The sequence below is a fragment of the Aphelocoma coerulescens genome, chromosome 7 (assembly GCF_041296385.1).
Source record: "Aphelocoma coerulescens isolate FSJ_1873_10779 chromosome 7, UR_Acoe_1.0, whole genome shotgun sequence".
Classification (NCBI taxonomy): domain Eukaryota; kingdom Metazoa; phylum Chordata; class Aves; order Passeriformes; family Corvidae; genus Aphelocoma; species Aphelocoma coerulescens.
In genome coordinates this window covers 18542766-18561583 of record NC_091021.1, presented here as the reverse complement: position 1 = coordinate 18561583, position 18818 = coordinate 18542766, and the positions used below count along the sequence as shown (strand labels likewise).

Genomic DNA, 18818 nt, shown 5'->3' with positions numbered 1-18818 from the left:
CATTGTATGCTGCAAAATGTAACAGTCCTGTGGGTGTATTTCTACTTGAAATCTGTCTGAAAAATGAGTTATTTTTCCATAATCTTTGTTTTTGTTTTTTGGTTGTTTGGATTTTTTTGTAAAGGGCACTGGAAATGTAACGCAGAATTTTTTCAAGCTTACTAAACATTCTGTAAGGATTTTCTGCAGAAAGTGCCTCTGCTTGGTTTCATCAGTCTGTTAGCAGCCTCCTCTCATGGATAACAAGTTTTTAACCCTCCTCATGAGGAAAACCAACACCATGATCCTGCAATTTCTTGGTTAGTGCGGCGTGGGCTCTGCGTGATCATTGCACTGGGCTGATGGAGGTCAGAGTGAGAATTGAGCCAGTGAGCTTGATCTCACTCCCTCTTGCTGCACAGGGCAGAGGCTCTGCTGCCGCCTCGCAGGGACAAATCCACTGTGATTTTTAGAGGGACCAGCCTGCTTTTCATGGGCTGAACAAGCCTTTGCAGTGTTTTGATGGGCACATTCTGAATTTGCTAGCTAGTACTTTTAATCTCATAGCCTTCAAATTATCCATAACATACCAAGTTATGTGCAAAGGTTGCTATAAAGAACTATAGTAGAGTACAAAACTCAGTTTTCTTTTCAAATGGTCAGTATCCGATACATCTTACTGCTAACAAGTCCTATGGTGCTGCATGATGCAAATTAATTATTTCAAAGTGAATTTCATAAGATAGGGTGAGCCTATAACAGCATATAATAAATTTATGTCCATATTCCTTACCTGCGGTACATTATGACAGTTTAACAGAACTGGGCTGTCTTGGTAGTGTTTTTTCTTTCTTTAAGATTGTAGCTTTAGAGTCAATACAAGGTATTTAAAGTGTGTGTTTCATCACAGTATCTCCAAAAATGAGATTTTTTTTTTTTTTTTATGATATACACCAGTGGATTTAAAATAATGGCAAGATGATTATATAGCAATAAGAATTTATTAGTTTCCTGTATATTTCCACTTTAGTCTCTGGGATTTGTAACAGTGTAGGACACAATTTTGGATGCAAATTTGATGCTTTCAAAGATTTCCTCAATCAAAATGCTTCAAAGTACAAATTTTGTACGTCATTGTAGACGTACTTATGAGAATTTAATTCTGTTATTTACAGAAATGCTGGTGACATCAATCTGAGAATGTAATTTAACTCTTTTCTGTATGGTTTAAGAAACAGGATGCTGTTTCTTAATACAGCCTGAATATAGAGGCTATGTTCTAAGTGCTGACAGTTTTAGCATGTAAATGGCCTATAGAAAACAGCTTTTTTTAGGGATAAGTTATCATCTAAATGAGTACTAAAAAAGAAGCCCACACAGCTTTAAGTGACATGCAACCATAGTTTTAAAACTATGATGGCCTATGGGAAGAGATGGTAACACATGCTGGGAGTGTGCCCATTGAAGCACTTGGTAACTGCTTATTTGCATGTAAAAAAATCTCACTGAGGATTCTTTGGCTTTGCCATGTTCATGTGGGTTTTGTCTTGCCTAGTTAGTATTAAAGACAGTTTAACAGATTTAACAAAAATTCATTAAACTGGACAATCAGTATCTTTTACTTGTTATTTGGGGCCCCCAAGGCACAAAATTCTTGGTTTTATTTTTTTCCTTAGAAAACCTTATGAGAACAGACAAATCAGTAAGCAAAGTCCTAATTTTTTATTTTGTACCTGTTTAATTTTCTTTTTAGTGTTCAAAACTGTAATAATTACTTAACATCCTGCTATATAATTCTTGGTAATAATTTTATGTTTCTGAAATTCTTTAAGTATCCCTTTATTGCATATTGAGAAGATAATTTGTTAGGAATGACAGATGCTGATTGTCTTAGTATTGCATCTGTAAAATGATGTTTTGGGCTTGTTCACCTAGAGAAACTGGTATGGTAAGAGGTGTCATCCGTTCTTAGACATCAGTAAATTCACAAGAAAGGATTGGATTCATGAGACCCTGGAAATGGAGATAGACTGGATATACTTTTTAGCAGGAGTCTAGAAATAAAGGTGTGGGATTTTTATATATTATCATTCTGTATCTTTTTTGTATGTGGTTGTCACTAATAGAATGATTTTACTAAAACATCAGCTGGCCTCTTCCAGCTGCCCTTTTATTAGGAGGTAAAACCTCCTGAGAGTAGCTAAGTTGCAACTCTCCCAAGAACATGACAAAGGTTAAAGCCTTTAAAATGCTACAAGACTTAGGAAAAAAAAATCTTTCCAAAGCTGCCTTAAGTGTTTCTAAATATCTCCTTAATAAACATGGCAAAAATTTCTCTGGAAAATTAAATAGCCAAACTTTTGCACAATATAATAATAAATATAAGGCAGTTAAGGAAGTTGTGTTAATCAGATTAAGTAGCTAACCATGTCTAACTCTGTAATTTTGCATGGAGGGAAGGTGCCACTTGCTGTGCAGTTACCTGATTTACTAGCAGGAAAGTTGGTTGGCTGCTGGCTGACCCAATGGTATCACAAGTGGCTGCAGCTATTTCCTGTGTTAATCCTAAATCGGTGTGCTCAGACCAGGGTGGAAATGTACTTTACTCTTTCCAGTCAGCTGCTCCAAAGCCATCTGGAAGAAGTGGTGGTTGAGTTGCTTTGGGCTCAGTTTGTCTGGACCCATGGAAAAAAGTCTTTTGATACTGAAAAACTCTGTGAACAGATGTTCTTTTACAGTTCCAGCTGTGCTGCTGGAATAGACTGCTAGCCCAAACCCTTGATCGCTTCTCTTGACTACAAGTGTGAGCATAACAAATTTCTAATATATTTCCAAGGAGAACTAGAGTAACTAAAATATGCTGAGTCGTTTGGTCTTTGCTAACTTTAACTGCCTTGGGATAGGGAGCTCTAACAAGAGCAGCTGCAGCTGCTATGAGTAGCTGGCAAGCAACAACACAGCTGTATGCAAAGTGCCTCCGTCCACATCCTTACTGTCTTTGCGGCTGCAATTAAAGATCTGACGACACGGCCTTGTCTGATTCCCAAGTAATGCCAGCTCAGCATCAGGTGGCCATTGCCCACATCTGCAGTCAGCACCGACCTTGAAGACCTCATCAGAGCTGATCTGCACTTGCTGCTTTTGCTGCATTGGTACAAGGCAGAGCAAAAACAAGTGTGGGCTTGGGTCATCCTGGTGAGCTGAGGCTTATGCTTCTCTTAATGAGACCATGCTGTCCAGGCAGCTTGCTTTGTCCCCTCATCTGCTGCTGGCTGTGCTTAGAATTTGTGTTCGTGGTTTCTGTCCAGCAGTTGTGGAACACAGACAAGACCTAGAGGAGGATCTTGTTTTTTCCTGCTGAAACACCTGATATGGTTATCCATGCATGGTTGTTTGTACTCCAAGGTTAAGAGCAGTACTAGTGGGTCTACAGGCAGCTCTAGGGTGATGTCAGTCTTAGATGATGTACTTGTCATTTTCACATATGTTAATAAGTAGAGATTAAACAGGCATAAAACCAAATTACCTGTTAAACACTGTGATCCATACCATGGTTCACAGGACACAATTACACTGGTAGTGCTCTTAGGGATTACCTGAATTCCAAACTCTTATACTGTAATTGTTTTTTTAATTGGGTTTGATTTACAGTAACCCAGTAAGTGAGAATTAAATTTAAAAGTTTTCAATGTAATTTGTTCTGACCTTGGATTTTGTGATATTTGAATTATGTAAGCAGTGGATTAGGTTTGTTTAGAAATCTGAATCCCTTTGCCTTTGAGAAATGGTGTACAGTCTGTAATCCCTTCAGCAGGACTCAACAGAGGGGCATAATTTTATCCATACCTGTGATGTAAGTGCAGTATGAACAATTTTAGCATAGTTTGATGGTCAGTAACAGGCTTTTACTTAGCTTATAATGGCACAAAGCATAATATTCACCTCTATTGCAGTTACCTTGTGCATCTGTGTCTCTATGTTAAGTCCAGGGACTTTGTATTTATCTGTTTGGATGTCTTTCCTTCAGCAGAACTCCGCTAGTTCTGGTTCAGTCCAGCCTTTAAAAAAATCAAATTCTGTCTTTCACACAAAAAACTAATGTAATGAAGTAGTTGAATACTTGTTACTTGTCATCACTATTTAGGAAGTAAATTGGTACTCATTTGGCTTGCATAAAATAGATAGCAGCTTTACTGAGGGAAGAGTGTCATGCCCAACCCAGCAAGGGCTGACTTCTTCAACAGTCTTTAGACAGACAGATGCATGATAGGATTTTCTTTCAAGCATTTAGGCATTTTGGATTTAAGTACAGTTTTGATGCTTAAAGGTGATTCTAAATATTCTTGTTAGTGTCTAAGAGATCTTTGAAATACCAGTCTTTAACCACCACTCTGTAATTTGCTATCTGAAAGTAATTTTCATTGAAATACGACACCTTCTTGTCAAAGATAGTACAAAAGCTTCAAAGATAGGGACTGGCTTGCATCTGATTCTCACTGTAAGGGGTAAGTGTCTTTAAATTGGCTAATAGAGTTCACAGCTGATCTACAGCAACAGAAAAGAGCAAAACATGAAAGGAATAGTCTAGAATCGCTAGTGCTAACAACAACAGAGTGATTAAAAGTGTTTAGAGAGGATTTCTTTCTGATATAACAGTCCTTAGGAACAGTTGGCAATTTTTTTTACCCCAAAGTTGTTAATTTTCATATCTGTAGGCAATTAGAAGGTGCTTCTCTGGATTTCTTAGATGGAAGCTTGCTTTGGTATCTGTTAAATCCCAGATTAGGGTATGAACATCAATGTGAAGGTGATGGTATTAGCCATGGTCAACACACATTTTTTTCATACTTCTGTAATGTGATCTTAGTGTATATAATGTAAATAAGATAATGTTAAAATTTTTTTTTTTGCATTTCCAAATGATAAAAGCGCTGTGTGTCAGTCAGTGTGTCTGTGCCAGTGAAGTACTTGTCTTCTTGGGCTAATGTTCATATTTCATTTCCAGTCCCTGTCGTGATAGCACTGGGTGATTGGTCAGTCTCGAGTTTGCTGCTGGCGTCGCTGCAGTTTAGCCCTTCTGTTGTCCACTGACCCTGATGGGCTTTCACTGGATCCAGCAGCAAATTGTGTGAGATGGAGAACAGTCACTGGGTTCTGCACATAGTTGTGATGGAATAGAGAGCTATGGTACTTGGATTTGTTAATCATGGCGCAGTTTTAATGATTCTCCTAAAAGATTCATCTAGTACTACTTTTATAGCCAGGACCTAAATATATTGTGCTATGGGAAAAAAATGTGAGACCCATCAATTTAATTCTAATAACCTCTTGAAGTACTTGTGTTGTAAACACCACAGCAGATGGCATGCTCAGTGCTTTGAAGACATGATGTGTTTTAAGTACTTTACAAGAAGATGGTTTTATTCCATTCCTCTGACCAAGGTGTTCATGAAAAGGTGGTTTTAGATGGTTTATCTAACTGTGTGTTATTCCTGTCTCATACCAGAATATTCAGATATGCAGTCAAGGAGAGTTAGGTCTCCTGGTAATCTGGCAGTAATGCTGGTAAGAATTAGAGGACATTGCCCAATTGAGTATTTCCTAAGGAATATACAAACATAATACAAAAGTTTCTGAGATGGAGATTTGAATGACTCAGCAGTCACCTGCATCCTCCAGGCTAGCAAAAGAGGTTGGAGGTACAACTCATGCTGCTGCTGCTTGCTGCAAGAGTCCCTTGTCTTGGGAGGCTGGTGGGGCTGCAGTTGGAGGGCAGAGCTCCTTCTGCTGGCAGATCCCTTGACTGGCTCTAGGAGTGCTGCTGTTTTAACTGCAGGTGAATCTTCCCACATTTGCTTAGGTAGCTGCCAGTTAAATTATTTTGTGGCCTTGTAGATTCACTGAAGACAGAAAGGCTATAGCAGTTTTGATGCAGAATCCCATGGTACATCAGCTACTGCTACTGTAATAAATGTAGAGCTATAGCAAAGCGGTATTTGTTTGGCCTATGTTTTATAGGTGGTACCATGATACATGTACTTAATTGCATAATTACAGATAAAGGCATTAGATGACTCAATTTTTTGCTGTTGTTGCTTAAAGACTTTTTGAGTAACTTCAACACAGTTTTCAATTAAGACCTTTAGCTAATGCACAGACATTTACACATATTCAATTAAATCTTTAGCTATAGCTTTGAACTTAACTTGGGTTACACTAACTTCATGCTGCTTAGCCTGCTCAGCAAGAAAAACAGTATTACCGTCAAGTGAGTAATCTTTTTTCATAATACCAGAAAATTAACTTTTTAAATGTATGCTGTTTTCAGCAAATCATACTGCAGGCTGACTCACCTACAAGTCCACAAAATAATTTAATTGGCAGTTATCTAAGAATATGTGTGAAAACTCTCCTCTGGGTAAACAGCAACACTCCCACGGCCAGTCGAGGGTCTGTGAAGGGATCTGTCAGATACTTTTGATAAGTTCTAAGGAGTTAATTGTGATGTTGTTCTTGTTAGATGCTCTTGCCTGGTATAGAGTTAACATAATCTCAAAGTCTTAAAGTAAAGCATTACAGTGGAGAAAAATATACAATAGTACATATCTGTATTTGCATAATATCTATATTTGTGCAAAAACATGTGTCTAAAATCTGTTGAGTATTTGTTTTAATACATTACAGAGGTGAGACTGTTGAGACACCTTCCAGGAGATATCTGACCTTTTTTCTCAAAACTACAGGGCGTGTATGTCTTAATTTCTGTGGGTACAGTCTCATTGTCTTGCAGTCTCTTGCTGAAGCCCAGCAGCATTATTCAAGTGGAATTTGGAGGTTTTGCATATTTATCCAGAATTGCCAAACATCTGTACTCTACATTGAGGAGCAGTTTCAACTGCACTGCTGGCTATTTGGCAATCTCAAGGATGCTTGCTGTGCTTCCACAGCGCATGCCTGGAAATTCCACATTTCCAGTAAACGTTGGATGGAGCTGTGTGTGCATGGTATGCTGTAACAGCCTGGAGCACTGGACTCGCTGAACCCATGGTACTTTGTGCATAAACACAAATTCTGGATAGGAATGCTGCTGCTTTGCCAAAAATCCCAGATCTTTCTTGGAATAAAGTTTTCCAAGATCTTCAGTTTTTCCAAAGACTTAACTTCCTACATCAGTGCCTTGGCCATGAAAGAATAGTCTGAAATTTATTTTTCCCACCCCCCCAAACATATAAAGCATTCATCTGCCAGACTCTCTCACTAGGTTTTCAAATGCCAAGCATTTGTGAACAGTCTTTCCTAGATACATGTGTGCTTTTATATATATATATATATATAAAATATGTTGTATATGTGTGTGTACCCACTGAGGTATAAAATAAACTATCATAGTAAATGACCCATTCCTAATTGTCTAACTTGTTTGTTTGTTTATTTGTTTGTTTTCAACAGGCAGAAATACTCAGTGTGCTCAGTCACAAAAACATCATTCAGTTCTATGGAGCTGTCATTGAACCTCCAAATTATGGCATAGTTACAGGTAAGAATTTTTTCCGACCTTTTTCTTGATTCTGTAAAACTCCAGTTTTAAAAGGTTATCTCCAGTGTTGCCCAATTACAATGTTTTGCTAATTGTTCTGGTCTTCTTTAAATGTTAAGGGTGCATGGCACCACCTGCTTCAATGTAAGTGGGAGTGCTGGAGGTGGGAACCAGACTGGGAGCATAGCTGGTGGCAGCATGGAGGCAGATGGGGCCTAGGGTGTTCTTAATGCACAAATGCAGGACCCCTTTAAACAGTAGCTTGCACTGTGTTCTCTTTCCCTGTTCAGAGAACTGCTTTTCCATTTTAATTGGGCAAGTCACAAAAGTAGAGATTTTCATGATACGAAGTTCTGGCTGGTTCTGTGAGGAGGGTAGGCTGGGTGTCTGCTCAGAGCAAAGCTGCCCCATGAGTTCTGCCTGTATTGAAAATAGGAGAATTTGCATTGTGAGGTTGACAAATGGAAGAGCTTGAAATAGAGTCAAGGGTTTATAAGACATTGTAAGACATCTCCCTTTATTCATTGGAAGCTAGGTTTCATTTGTTTTGACATTCTTAGAATTATGCAGAAGTTGTTTTTTGTGGTATTGTTGGGGTTTTTTGGTGGTGGTTTTTTTTTTCCATCACAGCTTTAAGCTTCCTGCCCTTATCTTGGGAGATGGTCCAGATACAGAATTTTCTCCCTTTCCTGTATGGGAAAAACTACATAAGATAGGAGTAGAAAGTAAATCCAAAGCAAAGAAATTTCCTATCTGCTGAAACAAATGTTTGGAGAAATAAAATGCATGATAGCGTGGATTAGGAGGCATGTTCTGGGATGTCTGTAACCTTTCAAAGTTCAGTGTGAGGAGTAGTCTTCTGTGTGTGGCACAATCTAATACCAATTTGAGTCACAGCCAGTAAGGTTTTTATTGGTTCTTAGATGGTGGTCAGAACTTGTGAAAATTCAGTTATTTCTACCTGCCTCTTAGACTGCTGGTTATCACAGCAGATGGCAGTGTAATCTGGTGGGAGCACATCCGAAATGCAGCACTTTTCAGGGCATAAGGAGCTTTGCCGACTGCAGGAGTATCAGCGTACTGGAGGTCATGGTGTGGCAGTCAGCATTCCAGAGGTGCATGGGGTGACCACAGTCTTCACCACTCAGAAATGCATTGATGATAGCATATAGACAGGAGCTTGAATTCCTTCTGGAAGCAATAAAATTAATAGAAAGCTAATAAATCAAGTAATGTAATTTTACTAGCCTTTTTAATGTAAGTGTAAACCAGCAAGCAGAGTAGCAAAGGAGAGGTGTAATCGATGACCTGGGATGATGTCTGGATCAGAAGTCCTCAGCTTGATCTCACAAAAGGTCAGTGTTTGGAGGACATATGACCTGCTTACCAGTCACAGGACAAACAGCAGCTAAAGTAATTCACTGTGCTGTTGAGAATGAGGACTCTTTAACTACCTGTGAGAAAAAGACTATGGTGTGTAGTTCAACAGCTTTGTTCCACAGGAACTCTGATCACACCTGGCTAAAGAAGAAAGAGGTTTGGGGATTTTTTTAACATACTGTGTTGATTCTCTGTGCAACTTCTAAGGAGACTGGAGTCCTGTGGGTTGGAAGGGAAGCAAGGTTCCATTTCCCCACACTGTTTTCAAATGAGAGAATGGCTACTGATAAAAAAATGTTAATTATGCTTAAAATATCTTTTAGAGGGATTTTCACTTCCGGATGGCCTTCAGTGTTGCAAACTTAACCCTGTGTTTAGTCAGATTCGTTTCTTGGGAGAGAAAATCCCAAACAAGAAGAAATCTTGAGAAACTACTGTTTCTTCAGAGTGATGGAGATGAGAGCATTGAGCCAAGTATTGGCATCTACTGAGCGTTAGCTGCATATAATGTCTTATGTGGGGTTGTTAAAGAGTTCTCTGCGAAGGGCTACAGCTGCAGTTAAAAGGAATGTTTTCCTGCTGGGAAAACATTTCCTGCAGTGTTCCAGCTCATCCTGATGCTCAGTGAGCTGCTGACATGGATCACATTGTTCTAGATGTTACTGGCCATCTCTGTCAGCAGCAGTCTCAATGTGTAGCTTTCAGATATGGCTTTTGGCCACAGCTGCCTCATCCCAAAAGGTTCTCAGAACTTGTGCCCCCATTGCACAGAACCGTATGTATCCCATAGCCCATCACAGGGTGGGTCCAGTAGGGCAATCAGAGCTTTCCTTTCTAAAGCAAATATTTCTTTTCCATTATTATTGACAAAACATTGTCCTTGCAATATGATTTCCAAATCCATAAGCTCCTAGTAAATACCTGTGGCACAATAAGTATATAGAAGAAATGATAACAGTGGAGCTTTCTTGATTGAAGCTTACTTGCCTCTGTTCACACAGAGTGGCAAAGGGCTGGAGGAGCTGAGTTGTCCCTGACCCTGCTGGATCAAATTATGCACTGTAAAGGCATGCAAAGCATGCAGCCAACCTATTCCTGAAGAAGCCATTTTTAAGACAGATGATGACATCATGGGTAAAAAAAGCTTCTGTTTTAATTGTGGAAATGTGCAGGTCAGCAGCTTACTCCTCTCTCAGTGACATCAGAAGCTACACGTCTGTCCTTTCAGTGGCAGGTTGTGCAGTGTGATCCAAAGCTAACACTTGAGTGTTTACTTTCAAGGGACTTGTTGTTTTCTCCCTCTCTCATTTAGCACCGGAGTCTTCCCATCTGGCCTGCCATGTTCTAGGCTGCAGATTCAGTTTGGTCTCAGTTTCCTTCCCCATTCAGTGATCTCCCAGTGTTTTTGATTTCCTTGGTGAGGAACAATGGAAATCTTTTAGCCTATCACGTATCAATCGTTGATTAATATTATTATTTAAAAAATTCAGATACCTTTGATGTAGGCAATGATTCTGTGGCTGCTTTGAAATGATGTGAAGATTTTGAGAGTCTTCTAAGTAGGTTCTAAATTCTGCCTGAGAAGCACACTGAATAGCCTTGGGAGAGAGGGACAAAGGCTTAAGTTGCTCCATGTATCCCCCTGGTCTTTGTGCTACTTGGGCTGCGCTGGGTGGCATGTGCCTGCCCTGTCATTGCAAACAGATAAAAGAAAATGTATCAGCTGCTTCATCTTATGAACCTCCTGTTGTGTTTTTGGTGAAGCATCAATGAATTCTAAACAAGCATAAAACTTATTTAAGAAATACCGAGGGGAAGAGCTACAGCCTTTAAACTACTGTACATGACCTGCAGCACAGGGAAATCTGTCCTGCTTATCTCTGTGTTAGATTTCTAGTTTCATCCTTCCGTTTTTTCATGAACATATGATTTGATCTGCTGTTCTGTTTCTCCATGGGAAATAGGAGACTTTCTACCTGCAGACCCTTTCCTCGTAACAGAACATTATGTATTTAGCATGTGGCTTTACTTAAAAAAAAAATTAAAAATTATATTTTGTTATGGGACATCATTTATACACAGTACTGCTTACCAGTGGGGAGTATCCTCTGATTTTAGAAACAATAAGATGGATCTGATACCACCACACTAATCTATTAACTGTTCTGATCAAGAGTGGCAAATGCACTGTTCAAAAAAAATAAGAGTTTTAGGTTATATGAAAGTGGTACTGTGGAGGTTTGAGTTGTCTCCAGTTTCACACCTAAATGTATGTAGGTATAGCTAGCTTGTTATTCCTGTTTTAAGCCCCACAACTCTGATAGTCAGACTGGATTCCATCTGCCACACTTCCAAACACCAGTGGGCCCCAAAAGCCCTTGTCTGTACCCACAGAATCCTGCTGTGGGATTCTGTAGGTACAGTTAAGGGAAATTAAGAAAAACATCTGCTTGTCCTGAACAAGGAGCATCCAGAACCTTTTACTCTGGAATTTGAACTGCTTTGCCTGATCTTTCTTGATGCCAGACCTTTCTAATGCTTTTTCATTTTAATGCCTGTTTTTCTATATGATTACACTTTTTTGTTTGTTTTTTCATTTTTTGTTAGTAGTCGATTATGTCTGTAAGGATAATCAGATAAACTCTCCTACTACACTGGTAATAATATTAGGCTGTTGAACCCAAATTCTTTGTCATTAAGCCAGAGGTTGACTGCTTTCTAGAACTGGCAGAGTTTCTACTACATCTTTCAAGTTAGGTGCAATGTTTTAAAATGTTGTGTTTGTTGCTGTTTTTTAACAGAGTATGCTTCTGCTGGCTCACTGTTTGATTACATTAACAGTAACAAAAGTGAAGAGATGGATATGGATCATATCATGACCTGGGCCACTGACATAGCTAAAGGTAAGCAGGAATAGTGGCGTATGCTATCCTACACAGCCAGCAAATGTACAGCTAGAGATGCTTTCCTTAGAAAGTCAGGAGAGCCTTCCTCGTCTTCCTTATTTAAATTGTAACAAAACCAACCAAACATATATAAATAAAAAGCAAAACCTATTCACTGTTCTTTGTAATATGTTCCTTGTTTATTATGAATTCAAAATATTCTGGAGTGAAAATGGCTTCTATGAGCCAGTTCTGGTGTCTCCTAAGTCCCAAGAGGATAATTTTGCTGATGTAGAGTAATTATGAGGTAAAGTGCATAATTGCCCTCACATTTGATTTGATTTGGGGCATTTAAGGAAGCTAAGGGCTTATTCTCAGCAAACATACTGAAATTCTTTGTATAATAATGTAGAATAAGCTGTTCATCCTTTGTGTTCTCTGTGACTGACCACACAAGAACTAGTGAAAAAAAAGTAAATTAATATCTGGCTTAATTATGTAGACACCGCCTTAACTATATAGTTAGAGAAAATAACTACATATGATGTTAAAAACCATTAGCATATCTATATAGATGCTCTGAGATATATGTGAGCTTTGCTTAGTGCTTTTTACTCAAGGTAGATTACAGGAAGCTTTGCTTCTCCTTCAGCATGTCAATATGGCAGACAGGTATGGCAACTCATAATGAGTACAGCTAGTGGGAACCAGGAAACATGACTGCAGATACGTGATGGCCCTGCTCAGCCTAACTGGATTATTCCTTTGTTTTGTGTAGGAATGCACTATTTACACATGGAAGCTCCAGTCAAAGTTATCCACAGGGACCTGAAGTCCAGGAATGGTAAAGTAGCAAAACACTGAAATGCTCTGCATTTACTGTTACCTGTTAATGTGGCATTTAAGTGTGTGCCTGAGCTTTGTGAACAAGCAGAACTAACTAATGCCTTGGTTGTCATCAAAGCTGCACTTGTTGAAGCACAGAAGAGCCTGTTCCCTCCTCCCCATCCTGAGCCTGTCTGAAATTCGCTACAGACCTGGCATCATCTAGAGCACTGTGGAGGGCTCTTCCAACTTGTGTCTTGCTGGCCCTGATTGGCCGTCTCATCAGCTTTCAGACACTGCCTGGGCACTCCTCACTTCTTTTTCCTATTTGGAAGGGTTGAGTACCAGGGAAGGCTGGCAGACACCAATCACAGTAGACTGGATAAGGCCTATTATTTCTTATCAGAAAATCTTGTCTTTACTGTGGCTTATTTTGAGGTTTGACACATACTCAGGCTTTTGAGTAATACACATTGAGTGTGGAGTCTGTACTTAGCAATTGACAGTCATTCTTGAAATTGGCTGAACATTGCCTTTTAGATGAAACTTCTACTACTAGTGGTGGGATAGGAGGGGCACACAGGGAGATAATAGTCAAGAAACATATAGGTCTCACCTTGGTTGTAGACATTCTCCTTTTATTAACAACTCTTCCCGAGAGCTTCTATACTGGGGAGAATGAAGTTCATCTGTGGTGTTGTCTTTTAACTCAGTAAGACCTGAAAGGTTTTGCATTTCTTTGGAGGCTTGCAGGTATCCAGCAGATGTTCTGTAAGCTTCTCAAAGGAACCAGGACAGGTGTGCACGTTCAGGTGCTGGCTCACGTTAGGGTCATTTGTCTTATTGAAAAACAAAGTATTTTGCTGTAAAGTGTATTGGATTTGTTCTCAGTATTTTTGTAACCTTTTGTTTTTTCATTTTCAGTTGTTATAGCTGCTGATGGTGTGTTAAAGGTATGAACACTTTAATTATTTGAAAACAGATGCTGCTGCTTGACTGCATGTTTCCATGTCTGATGAATGAGGTTGATACTCTTAATACCAGTTTAATATTTGATTTATTTTTGCCAGATCTGTGATTTTGGTGCCTCAAGATTCCACTCCCATACGACGCACATGTCATTAGTGGGCACATTCCCATGGATGGCCCCAGAAGTTATTCAAAGTCTTCCAGTGTCTGAAACATGTGACACATACTCGTATGGAGTGGTGAGTGCCTCATCTCACTATGCATTGTAGCAGTTCTCTAGTGTGACAGAATTCGCGTGGTGCAAGAATAACAAAAAACCCCACACTTCCTTTTAAGACTGACCCATAATTTATAATTATATGCTTGAAAATGGTAGGAAGAACATAGTATTTTGCATGTTTAGTAACATCTGATTAGAGTAGCAGCATGCCAGTGTAGGAAGTGCATGCTTTGCCACAAGTATTCACCATATGTCCAAAGGCTTTCAGGAGCTGCTGGAAAACCTGCATCATGAATCTCTGCTTGTGGGGTTTTTTTGTGGAACCGAGGAGAAAAAGGTTGTCTTGTAATAGGTGTGTAACAGGATGAAATCATTAGCATTCCACTTTCCCCAAAACAGTGTCACTGGTTTTTATTAAAAAGCAACTGCTCTATGCTCAATTGTTTAAAAGACACTGCTATCACTATCTGTGAGAATAGACCCCATCTGAAAATACAGAAGCCCAGCACTGCTCTGCTGAAGGGTAAGGAATCCGTTATAGTTCATAAGAATGTCAGGTTTTCAGATTCAGTAATGTGAACTACTTTACTCTATCCACAGTTAAACTCTAATTTAGTTTTGCTCTGCAATATAAAGTAGGCTAGAAATAGCCCTACTGGTCACATCAACTGTGTGCCTAACCCCATAGCCTTTCTCTGCCAAGAGGACAGTAAAGAGTACTTCAGGGGGGGAAAGGAAAGGATGTGGGGATGTAGTTTCCATGCATATCATTGTATTAACCATTTTTCTGTTTGGATTCAACAGTGGGTGGCAGAACAAGAAATTCTTCGCTACCTGTCAAGTATTGTCTCTTTCTCTTTGTGGGATGGGAGGAGATAGATGTGGGGGAGGCACTATGGTTTTAAGCTAGCACCTATGGCTATGCATAGCTAAGCTGATGTCTCAGGGGAGGATGACTTAAACTTTTTGCCAGACAGTTGTTTATAGTGAGAAAAAAATTTGAGACCTGATGTGGCATCACCTAACAGTGAAAGTTTGAAGGTTTGAAAGGAGCCTTTATTGTCAGATTCAAAATCTTTGCTTAACTGAACTGGGTCACAAAGAGTAAGAGAACATAAGTTAACAAATATAAATGTTAAACTGTTACTGGAAGCAATCACATATTATCCACTGAAGGGAAACATTCCAGCTTCAAAACAGAGCAACAATGTTAGAGGAAAAATTCCATACATGGTGTTACAGTTTAAACTGCTCACATAGTCATCCTAGTCTGAATTGACTTTAGGTAATGTTTTCAAAGTGGGAGAAGGTAAGAAATTGTTCAATATCTTATCATGTCAAGCATTAACAGTGCCTTGGGAACAGTATGTTGTGCATAGTTTATTTTGCCTCATTCAAAAAGTAAGGTTCTTTTGACAGTTCTGTGCTTGGAGGTAAAACTGAACTACCCTCCTTATGAAAACAGTTCAGTGTTACCAGAGTATTTTAATGTTGCTATGGGTGTGTAGGGCTTCTTTAGAACATCTAATAATGACCCACAATTTTTAATATATTATTTTTGAACTAATGTGTTCTACTGTGGGTAGAAGCTTATGAATTCACTTAGGCTAAAGTAATTAATCTTTTTATAACTCTAGTCTTGGAACACCATCATTTTCAGAGGAGATAGAGGGGTAGAAATGAAGAATGGCAGTGGCCCAAGTTCTCTGTTGCTGAAATTGCTGATACAGTGGGTTATACTAGCAAGAAATGGCCTGAATATAATACTGAAAGTTGGAATCTCCCTATAATAAGTGTAAAAACTATCAGAGAATTAGCTAGGGGTCTGAAAACAAGAAATCTGAGAAAGGGTATTTTTGTCTCTTCAAGTTATTATCATCTATAAAAACAAAATGTAAAGAATCCCTTTTTGAAGCATAACACTTGCCAGCAGCTTTTGTGCTAGAGAGACAAATCTGCTTTACTTCAGTTAAAGTCCTCTTAACAAAGAACAGAATCCTTTCAAATGTAAACTAGTAAGATGCTAGGAATAGATATTTCATTTGCAATATTTCTCATCTTCCCCATGTTTTTCTTTAATTTCCTTTCTTCTATTTTTTTATCAGATGGTCTTTTCTTTCTACAAACCAATCTGTGATTTTAAATATTCTGTTTAAGCTGTGAGAGAGCTTTTCTCCATGAAGTGTTGAAGTCCTTCTGCAGCCTCATAGGTCTGAGCTGCTTCTCAGCTGAAACGAATTTTCCTTTTTGTGAGCAGTTGTGTACATGTTTATAGCTAAGGTTTAGATTAGCTTGTCCTGCTCTTCATGGATGTTTAAACAGGCCTATGTATTCTCTGAGATACCTAATAAATAATTTATAATACTGTCATGAAATGCTAAAGCTAAATTTTCCAGGAGATTTATTACCACACAGAGACAGATCTTACACTTTCCTTCAGCCATGCTTTAGTTCTCTTTTCTGATTCATTTCCAAGTCTGTACTCTTAAACAACTGAAACCAAGTGTTACAAGTGATGAACCCAGAAACTGACTTGTATGTCGTTGTATGTTGCTCAAAAATTATTCCTTGCCATCTCTGCCATTCCTTGCTATCTCTGCCAGATAGGAAAGTGTATGTGGGATGACAGTGTCACTCTAAAAGCTGTTTCAAAATCATGAAGACATATGCTCAGAATATGTTACCCTGGCAGAACTGTTTGCAGTGCACCACAGTGTGTGTTTGTGTATCAGTATAAATGTGTTTAATCACAGAAAGCTTATCCGATGTAGCTGAATTATTTTATCACTTACAAGAACAAATAAGTAAAACCATTAATTGGCTATTGGGGGAATAGAGACTGCCATTAAATGTAGCAGCTGTTCAAACATTGCTTTAGCTATGAGAACATATGTTATTTATAGAGGGAACGTTGGCCAGCTCCAGGGGTTATCCCTTACTCTTTTTGAAAAGAATTATGTGATCTTTAACTGCAGTTGGATCAATGCAGAGAAGACAGACCTAGTTTTCATGCCTAAGGGCAGTACCTCTGTGAGTGCAATGCTAATGCTTATGCTGTACTTCTGCTAACTGTGGCTCCTGACCGTTGTCTGTGAACAGTTTCCTACCAGACAAAGCAAATTTTTTTTTCAGTGAAGGTGTTCAGAGTGTTTTCTTTTCCTCAAATTACTTAGTTGGAGTAATTGCCTATCCACATGGCACTTTGAATCTTTGTTGGCTTTGCACTGGTGAGGAGATGGGGTAGGGGTGTTGTGGGTTTAAGTTTTCCTTTGGGTTATTGTCACATAGTTGAGAGGATAGGAATTGAAATGCACAGCTGAGCTGACAGAAATAAGTGTGTGAGCTTTTTCTGAAGACAAAATATTTCTTATTCTCAGGTTCATGTATAGGGTGAACATACATACATTTATCTCCCCTTTCTGTTCCTCTGTATGCAAAGATGAGTCCAACATCTTCAGAGGCTGCATTTTACAAAACCACTACATTAAATGGCCTTGCTTTGTTTTTCATAATTTTTTCTAGTTTGGCTGTTTTCTCTGTGAGCAGCTGCTGTCCATCATTACAGAGATGTGATGTGATTGTGAAAGCAGGTCATCCTCACCATCACAGGTGGGAGGGGATGTGAACCATGTCAGTCTCAATTAGATTATACACCAAAAAGGAAGGATAAATTGATTTCCCTATGAAGTGAGCTGGGGAGCCAGTTCTGAAAATGAACAAGAGTGTACCTCATAGTAAAGAGGCTGGGGTAAGTCAGGTTGAGGTCCTTGTCTGCTGCTGAATCACCTTGGGAAGAGGAAGAGGTAAATGAGAATGCAGAAAGTACCCATTTGCTGCTTTTTTAAAAGACTGCTGATGCAATCATTCACCTTAGCTGATGATTCAGGGTAGCAAGTCCATGAGAGGGGGTTGAAACTCATGTAAAACTGAACATAGAGACATGTCACCATTGGAAGGAAAGGCTTTCTCTATACAACTGGCCTGAATATGAAAATTGCATTGTTATTAAAATATTTTATAAACCTGTGTAAGTCAATACAAAGGTTTCCAACATCCCACTTTAGTATCTTTTACTTTCATTTATAAGTAAAATGAAGGCATTAATAAAAATCCTTCATATTGTGTCAGATTGCTGGTTTTCTCTTCAACTATGTGCAGTCTTGGAAGTGTTTATAGCTAGCACTGTTGGTTTAGGGAGGTGGTGATCTGTTTGGGCAGTGGAAATAAACACTAAAGGTGTCATGATAAAGGAATTTGGTGCAAAATGTTCTGTGCAAGCATCTGTGCATGAATGAAACAAGACGGCTCTTAAAATTTACAGTGTTCTGAAAGAAAGGTAGCACCACAGTAGTTTTCCAGCTCAAGGCTCTTGAAGACATTTAACATGTATTTCATTATGTTCTTTACTATGAAGATTATTTAGATACTGCTCTATCTGATGTGCAAACTTGCGTTTTTCCTCTGTGGTTTCATGGTACAGTCACACAGATGAGGTGGTTCTGCAAGGCTGCTCAACCACATGTTTGATTTGGTTCAGGGACCTTTGTTTTAAACTGACTGTTCTGTACACTGCTATTTTGTCTGAAGTACATGGGACTGCTAAATGTTTTCCTTCTTTCACAATTAAATTTCCTTCTCTACCAGTAGAGAGGTGATAATTTGAGTTACAATTGAGGTGCCTTTTTTTCCTTCTGAAAGGACTGAACTGAGGCTAACAGGGTAATTGAATACATCTGCAATAGCTTTCCCCATATATTTCTTATTCTCAGAAAAACTGTTCTTATTTTTCCAAGATAGCCTTACCTTTACTAATCAGTCTTCTGACTCAAGCAGAATTATTCAAATCGGTCTATTGTTGGAGTACCCTGTTCACTTGATTAAAGGCCCAACTCTGCTTCAATGCATTTTTTTTGCTTGACCTCCATCTGCCAATATTGTTGCATTTGCTTTCTAATTATCTTCATAGCTGTCCACAATCCATTCAAAACGATGCAGCTGGAATAAACCTGGGCACTAACCCAAA

General features: G+C 38.9%; 1 protein-coding gene across 6 annotated transcripts in view; it reads left to right on the top strand.

Moving 5' to 3' along the window:
- MAP3K20 (mitogen-activated protein kinase kinase kinase 20) overlaps positions 1 to 18818 on the top strand; it is a 90811-nt gene that overhangs the window by 22384 nt on the left and 49609 nt on the right. For all 6 annotated transcript variants that reach the window (XM_069020642.1, XM_069020645.1, XM_069020643.1 and 3 more), the window contains 5 exons: positions 7429 to 7516; positions 11698 to 11799; positions 12560 to 12625; positions 13531 to 13559; positions 13677 to 13814. In XM_069020642.1, coding sequence (XP_068876743.1) covers positions 7429 to 7516; positions 11698 to 11799; positions 12560 to 12625; positions 13531 to 13559; positions 13677 to 13814 — 423 coding nt within the window. The remainder of the gene's footprint in view (positions 1 to 7428; positions 7517 to 11697; positions 11800 to 12559; positions 12626 to 13530; positions 13560 to 13676; positions 13815 to 18818) is intronic.